This window comes from Acipenser ruthenus, chromosome 25 (assembly GCF_902713425.1).
Source record: "Acipenser ruthenus chromosome 25, fAciRut3.2 maternal haplotype, whole genome shotgun sequence".
In the NCBI taxonomy this organism is placed as follows: Eukaryota; Metazoa; Chordata; class Actinopteri; order Acipenseriformes; family Acipenseridae; genus Acipenser; species Acipenser ruthenus.
Genome location: NC_081213.1, coordinates 1142722 through 1151082, shown reverse-complemented (window position 1 = coordinate 1151082; position 8361 = coordinate 1142722). Strand labels below are relative to the sequence as shown.

Here is an 8361-nt window from a genome sequence, read left to right as displayed (position 1 = left end):
TCCCACTTCCGCAGCTCCGGAACGTCTCCCGTCCACCCTTGCTGGGATTCCTCGCCGTATCGTAATGTTGAGTTGTGCCCATCCACGGCCTGCGCTTGTCTCTGCACCTGCTAAACCCTCTCCTCCACTGCGATGCAATGCTGCGGTTTGTCCAGCCCAATTCAGACTCTACAGTACCTGGTGCTGCATTTACTGATATCATTTGTGAAGATAAAAGCTGCAGCTAAGTAAGGATAGGTTGAATACATTTTAATAACAATAAAAACGTACTGAAATAATACAATCTGACCACAATACTGTGTTTCCAGCGCCACCTAGTGGCTATAGTTAAAAACAAGACTAACACCAGCAATGTTGCGAGACTCTGCCAGATTCCTACAAGGTGAAATTCATCCTGCAGTTGACCGCAGTCGTTGAAGAACACGTCAAATATTTAAATGAAAATACAGTACTTCACTAATCCCTATTTATAACATTTATAAAAATAAAGTCTGATGTCATGTTAGAAGAGCCTCAGGAGTCTGTTTTGAATACCAACCTTTGACATTACCCTCGCATGTACACCCTTATAAAACACACAACACATGAGGTGGTCCCAACTGCTCTTAACCTGAAGTTTAAATAAAAACAAACAAATGACTTCATTTCCATTATAAAACTAAATCGATGATTCGTCATTCCCTTTTGCGGTTTCCGTAACCAAATACCTGTTAATATTATTATAAGCCAGTAGCAGTGTGCATGACTCAATGAAAAGGCATGTGATTCAGAGGTTGTGGCTTTGGGACCGGGTTTAGCTAACAGTTGCATGCAATTACTTTCTTTTTTTTCTGAAGAATGTGCTGTGACTGGGATGAATCATGGAAGCCAACGCATGTTTGAAGTCCTCAGCACCACCCTGCACTGCTGTCTTTGTAAACCAACACCTGGTGTTTAACACTTTTCCCTTCACTGAAAGAAAAATAGCAAGTCTGTTTTATTCAGCGGTCTTCAATGCTCACTTTCACTTAAGCAGGAGTCAGGTGCTGCAACAGAGTCCCGCTGGTTCAAAGCCAAATGAATGAACTCATGAAAAAGCACTTTCTTTTCAGTTGCCGAACACAGGCACAAAAAACTGTTACATAGAAGATATTAAGATTCAGAGTCATCTCAAGGTTGTATTGCGTATGGAACAGCTACCAAACTAACGTACACCAAATAGACTGTACAACAAATACCTCCTCGTTCACAAGAAGCATTCTTGTATTTATTTTAACTGCAGTGCTTCCTGGAAGATTAGCCCTCGCTATTCTCCGTGATTTGGATTAGGAGTTTAATCCTTTCCCCCTTCTCACTGCAACAAAGAAGATGGTATTTGAAAAATTAAAAGAAAAGAAAGGATTCAGTGTACTCTGGTTATATAACACTATGTAACACAATTTTTGTTCCTGGGTAATAAATTCAAGGAGAACATGGGAGCGTACTCGGAGGAGCAAGGCGAGCGCTTCCACCAGGATATACTGGACTTTGAACGCCACTACCAAGGACAGTATAACGAGAACATGATGGGAGACTACATTTGGGGGCTGATTCGTGAAAGTGATTTACAGTATAATCGCAAATCTCGAAAAACTACTCACTTCTAAATCTTCTGTAGTCATTTTTGTATTACTGTAGTATAAGTACATGTTAATTTGGATTCATATGTTGTTTTTTTTTTACTTTATGTGAACGAAAAGACACAAATTCGCCCGTTTTCTCATTGGAAATAGGTAAATTTCAAAATATCATTGTCCTGGTAACAAAAGCAAAGTTTGTGGGGAATAATAGCCATTTTCTATACTTTTGAGGCATAAGCAATTAGGAAATAACACTTACTACCCAGGAACCAAAAAAAAATAAAAAATTTGTTACACGGTGTAATTCAATGCAAGGGTTGAGTCAGCATGACACTGTTTGAATAGCACTACTGTACACTTCCCTCAGTGTTAAAGAGAGATTCACTGCTAAATACTGGAAGGGTCCTATAATCCCACAAGCCACTGATCTGGGTCTATAGTGTGCGACGTCACTGTTAAATATACATTACAGTCAGCAGTCACATATCCGACCCTATAAAATTTTGACTTCAGGCACGGTTAAACGCGTGTGACACGTATTTGATTATTTCTTTGTGGCCTGTTTCAACACTTGTCCGTTTTTCAGGGAACACAAAAAAGATACAATATCAAAAATACATATCTGAAAGGACTGTGTTTTAAAATAAGTAGGCTTCCATTTAGATGCACTGTATTGGTTTTGTTGGTACAGTGCTATGTTTTCAACAGAAATATTTTAATTCAGAATGATACAAAATTAAACAAAATCAGAAATGAAACTGAATACATGAAAAACAAACCCTGGAATGATGTGTGTACTCCCGTCGCTTTCCACAAGGGGGTGTGTTAACTGTTTTAGCTCAACTTGACAGTTGTGCTGAATAACAAAAATGGGAGGGAAAAAAAGGGACAGTGCTATTGTTCAATCACTTTGCCAGCTTGTTAACCATTTACCTCCCGGTACTAGTTCTGTGTAGCTCACAGTTTTACAAGCTTCGTCCACGTCTTGATGGAATAATCAATATTCAAATAATAAGAAATGTACGGGCACCACAGTTTCCCAAAAATATCACAGGATAGAAGTTAAAAACACACACAAAAAAAAATCCCCTTGTCCAGGGATGGCCAAAGTCCAACCCGGAAGACTATTCCAATTCAGGACTTTGTTCCAACCAGCACCGTAAAACAGCCTCCTGAATACACTTTTCTGCAGCTCTTTTTTTTTTTTCTTTTACAAACTAATGAGTCAGTTTCAGAACTAAGAATATTATTTAAATGACCAGGTCCCAGGAGTTTAAGCAACCGTGCCCCTGGTAAATCTGCTCTGAACCGCCCGCACTTATCACAGCAGCAATAAATCTGCAGGTTTACTAATAGAAACTGTTTACACAGCTATGAGAGGGGAATTTATTTAACATCAAACTCCTAGCTTCTGATCATTTAAAGACTATACTTAACTGTAGGTAGAAATCCCGAGTGCTGCGTGCAGGGCAGTGCACGTTGCAAGCTCTGTATTCATTTTTTGAAATAACAATAATAAAACATTTTAAAAGCACTCTCGTGAGGGCTGGGTTGAATAAATAGCCTGCAGTAGAACGGTCCTGAGGGCTGTGCCTGGCCATCCCTATTATATCCAGCTCAGCTTTCCGCTCTCACAGACCAGCCCCTCTCCCTCCTCTCTCCTCCACATCACTCGTCCCCGACAGGGATGTTCTCCTCTATGCGCTTGATGAATTTCATCCGGATCTCCGTCACGTTGTCTCCTCTCAACGTGTCCTGAGCAAACTTCACATCCACAGCCATCTGCACCTGGAGCAACAGGACCACAGTCGTCAACAGGGTGTGCGCAACCCATCCCATGACCTACATCACATACACTTGCACCTAATGCTTTAAATTACTCAGAAGCGAGCCGATCAGCCCATGCCTGGACAGTCATTACTGCACCTGGTCATTATTGACCAAGTGGACCAAACACACTTGTGGAAGTGTTTCCCTTATAAAAGTGCACCCTAGTAAATACATAGCAAAGCATAGTGAAAGCATGATAAAGCATAGGCAAGGCGTGTAAAGATTAGCAAGGCATGGAAAAGCACATTAACCCTTTGTGGTCCATTTATTAAATGCGCGTCAGGCACGCCAGGTCTAATTAATTTTCACACGCGCAGTTAATTTTAGACGCGCTGTTTAAAAGTATTTTTTTTCAGTCAAACGGGTTTAAATGGCCCTGCATATCAACAAAGCACTCACTAGGCATCTCCAGCCCCGCCCCACCCTTTCGTACACTATCGCTTTCACCTATGTAAGAAATAAATAATAATAATAATAATAGTCGTACATACCGATCAATCATCTCCTGATCACTCGTTTTATCACCAAACTCCTCAATAATGCGATCCAAGTCATTATTTTATTACTATAACATCTCAAAAAAGCTCTGCAAATGTCCGTGTTCTCTGTGCGCTGATTCACAGGCAGCCAGCTTGTTTACTTACGACCGCCCCCGTTATCTGATTCCAGGGCCATGTATGACTATTCATGAGATACGCCTTTTTTTTTTTTTTTTTTTTTCCCCGACTTGTCTCGGCTCCTGTCGTTCCCACTCGGCCATTGAATGGTTTTCTCGACTTTTTCCGGAGAAAAAACGACTAAAACCCGTTTTTGCGTTTCTATAATGATGTCGGACAGGGTCCGACAATGGACCTGATAGGAATAATTGCAATGTCGGACCAGGTCCGACAACGGACCGCAAAGGGTTAATAATGGCAAACCAGGGTAAACTATGGCAAATGCACAGCATGGTGAAACTGCAACAAAGACATGCAGAAACACGGTGGTGAACGTTTCGAAGGGTTCCTACGTTTGTTGATCACGATGATGATGAATGATCACATGCAATGGATAAAGAGGTTTGAGGGAAGGTGAACACGCAAAAAAAAAGCCAACTGAATGAAGTGCCCCCCGTCCCGTCCCGTCCCCTCCCCTCACCATCTCCAGCGCTCCTCGCAGAACCCCGCACAGCAGGTTGGAGTAGATCAGGCCATTGTGGTTGTCCGGCAGCTCCACGAAGTCCACCAGGGGGTTACTCTCCAGTATGAGGGAGAACTCGTCCCCTGCAGGGCTCCAGTTGGTCACACTCGGGGTGATGCCCAGGTACATCTTGAACGCCACCTGTCAGTCGCCAAGAAGCGGGGAGAGCTATTAATCATAATCAATACATTACCGATACAACAGCAGGTACTCCATAACATCTGATCGATCTTAGAAAAGAGCAAAGCCGTTCATCAATGCTCTCTGAACCTCAAACACTTCAACAATCATATCACTGGAATAATAAAAACTCAAAGAGATTCGGCCAGTAGACAAGATTTTTCACAACAAGGATGGAACTAAGACTCCATCCACATAGCAGTTTGATCAATTCCTGGTTTTACTATGGGTTTAAATCAGACACACCTGAGCTTGTTACCTATGCACTGGGGCTAATCAAGCACATATTAAAACCAGCAATGCAATAGGAGTCTTAGTTCCTTCCCTACCCCAATATCTATTTATTATTTATTTTTGTATTTTATATATATAAAAAAAAGGTGTAACTAAGATCACTTTGATACACGTTTTATTCGTTTGTTCATTTACTTTCTAACTGTGCTTATGGCTTTGGATGATTTTCAGCATTTTGTTAAAATGATTGACGTTCATTGCTGAACCGGTCGTACCTTTGCAATAACGTCAGCCGTCTCCCGAAAATCATGACACCTTCCAACACTCGACCGTGCCAAAAAGTCTTCTATTAACCGCACGCCCATGTTGTATCCCCTGAGAAGAACACTTCATTAGTTCGCAGTTTGTTGTGCATTTTATGCTCAGAATGTGCTCTACAAGAACAAACCCATAGCCTGCAGTAGCCTAACCAATCAGAGCACAGAACTGAAGTCGTCATGACCGGTACGCTCAACCGCATATGCCTGTTCTGTCATCACAACTAGGAGGAGTGGAGTTGTTCTCAAGATACAGCTAAAACTGTAAGTGTGACACCTGCATCCCTGACATTGGGAATGTTCAAATACTAGCAAACTTCCACAGTACAGAGAACGAAAAGATCTAGCTTTCTAAGGAGAGTCATTCACCTATTTCTGTAGGTCAGTGCTGTGTTGCAAGGCATATTAAAAGATCAAGTAAACTCACATCTTGTCCAGCTGTTTATTGACTTCTTCATCGTTTTCATAGTCCTTGCACAGCTGCGTGACCAGAGCTCCGTAAGTAAGGGTAAACAGCTCAGAATTCTTGAAAAACAAATTAATACATACAAATTCAGTGCATATCAGATTGTGTAGTCATGGTTACAGATATCCGATTTCCATTATTTAGGGCTCCATTCCTTATTGGAAAATAGATTTTTTATCCAACGACACCTTTTGGACCACAGGTAGAGGAAGTAAAAGTTTCACGGAAAATCGTATTTCGAAATTATTTTTACCAGGAATGAATTCGAAATACTGTTTCTGGGAATTTTGAGAAACCAAATTACACTGGCTGTAAATCAAGCAGGCTTATATTTTCCATAAAACAACAACAACAAAAATCAAATCTAGAAGAAATAGAGACTTTACTCTTGAAGTTTTCCAAAATTCGATTAATTCGAGCATGTGAACGATCAATTCATCTCAGATCTTAGAACTTCCACACGGTATACAGAATTATAGAAATTGTCTGTCTTCAAGGCATATTCGATTCTCCACCAGTTTAAGCTTTTAATTGATTTGTAAACGTCAGCACAGCGGGGAGGGAGGGGTAGAGGAGGAATGAGGGAATCTGGAGATCAGTTAACGCCTTGTCATGAACCAGACAAATGTGCAAACCTACCATGAGATGCATAGATGCAGAAGGTGAAATAAATGGCAGATACCAAAGCTAGGCAATGAGAAGTGGGCGGGAGGCAGGCAAGAGAAAGAAGAGAGACAAACATCAGATCAGTGTAGCGACATGACATACACAGAGCACACAGCACAAGAGACTCCCATCGCATAGCAGTCTGAGGCATCACAGGCTTCACTGCAAGCTTAACGAGACTGGGAAAAAAAATCATGCAGGACGGACCAAGTTACAGTAAAAAACCTGGAATGGCTCAACCTGGTCTGCAATGGGAGTCTTAGATTATTTTCCAGTCCTGCAACACAGAGTACTTCAAAATCCAGATGATCTTTAAATGCAGTACAATCCAGGACAGTGTGTTTACGGGTCAGGATTATTGTTGTTGCTGTTTTACATCGTTATAAATAAATCAATAAAATAAACGTCACCAGTTAATGAAGTTCGATTATAATATTATACACGCAGCATGAAAATACACATACAACTGAACGGAATAAAACCAGCCACGACTGACGAAATAAAAACAGGTCGCGCTTGTCGGACACCACCAGACGAAACATAAATGCCAGCGATGCTAGCAAACTGACAGTGTCGTGGTATGTGAAGTATTTATTTTCCATTTGTATCATACTGTGACAACTGCTACCTTATTAACAACCCTGGCCTACAAACACCACTGGGATTACCCATCTCAACCCCGCTGAAATATTTGAAAGAAAATGCAGAGAGGCACCCGCAATTATAAATTGGCTTTCTGACATGTAACGTCGTTTCTTTGGTGAAATCAGCATTCATAACAACGACCCACATTATAAAACCTGCTGTTTCGATGGATTCACAGTCTGCCCCGTCTAGCTCCCCCACACAGAAGTATCATTTTAATACAATAACATTGAGTATTGCTGGTTGTGTTTACCATTTTCTTGCCCTCTGTACCTCGGTTACCCTGCCTCGACATCCTGGCTTGAGTTTCGGCGATGCTATTTTACCTTTTATTTATTTATTTATTTATTTATGTACCTTTTTTTTTTTTTTTTTGTAAACTAGAAGCCTTGTTGGGACACAAACAGACCTCACTATGGTATCACCTGTCAGTCAGCTGGTCCGGTTTCCTTGCAGGAACAGGAAAGGCGGTTGTGCGCAAAGTGTCATGGGAGTTGTAGTCTTGCGTGGGAATAGAAGGAAAAAACGAACTACAGGTACCAGAAGAGCTTGATTCTGAAGTATTGTGAGCTGGGAACTGTAGTTTCATGGAAGTCTACAAAGGATAGGTGGTGATGCTGCAGGTATTCTGGCTGCGAGGTTTTATTTAAAGACTTTTTTTAACGTTACATGACGACATGTTTGTACAGATTAATACAGTAAACGGTTGTAGTTAGTGTGTAATATAGACATATAGTCAGTTGTGCCATACTAAATAAGATTATGTTGCAAGCTAAACTCGGGAAATCGTGCATTCAAAACAACACTGTAAACGTGTAAAGCATGGTATATCTGTCATAGGATAGGATGCTGTGTGGTCCAGTGGTTAAAGAAACGGGCTTGTAACCAAGAGGTCCCCGGTTCAAATCCCACCTCAGCCACAGACTCATTGTGTGACCCTGAGCGTCACCTCCGTGTGCTCCGTCTTTCGGGTGAGATGTAATTGTAAGTGACTCTGCAGCTGATGCATAGTTCACACACCCTAGTCTCTGAGCGTCAAATGTACTGTTGTAAACAGTTAGAAGGATAATAAAGAGGTAAATATATATCCAACTGTACCCGTGTCTTCGCTGTAGCTATAGGAATTATCAACACGATAAAAGGTAGTGAGTACCGTATATTAGTGTTTTTTTAATTGCATTTATTTACCTATATATTCATCTTCAATGCCGTTGACATCGTTTTTGTGTAATTCTCACTGCATCCA

The 8361-nt window shown here is 41.1% G+C and overlaps 1 protein-coding gene across 2 annotated transcripts; it reads right to left on the bottom strand.

Annotated features, from left to right (window-relative positions):
* Positions 1–2296: 2296 nt before the first annotated feature.
* On the bottom strand, positions 2297–7571 carry LOC131701494 (trafficking protein particle complex subunit 3). Of its 2 annotated transcripts, XM_058999604.1 has the most exons (6): positions 7369–7571; positions 6444–6491; positions 5766–5863; positions 5297–5396; positions 4566–4748; positions 2297–3386 (listed from the first exon to the last, which is right to left on the bottom strand). In XM_058999604.1, exons 1-6 carry the CDS (start codon positions 7408–7410, stop codon positions 3267–3269), a joined length of 591 nt encoding a protein of 196 aa, XP_058855587.1. In that variant the 5' UTR covers positions 7411–7571; the 3' UTR covers positions 2297–3266. The 2 variants fall into 2 exon arrangements, with proteins under 2 accessions (XP_058855587.1, XP_058855588.1); XM_058999605.1 differs by lacking the exon at positions 6444–6491 and having other exon boundaries at positions 7369–7568.
* Between the last annotated feature and the right edge of the window lie 790 nt (positions 7572–8361).

Coding starts and splice junctions, on each gene's coding strand:
- LOC131701494 (XM_058999604.1), bottom strand. CDS start 7,410: ATGTCGAGGCAGGGTAACCGAGGTACAGAGGGCAAGAAAATG. Junction 6,492..7,368: donor GTACAGAGGGCAAGAAAATG/GTAAACACAACC, acceptor CTCATTGCCTAG/CTTTGGTATCTGCCATTTAT. Junction 4,749..5,296: donor CGGCTGACGTTATTGCAAAG/GTACGACCGGTT, acceptor GGCGACTGACAG/GTGGCGTTCAAGATGTACCT.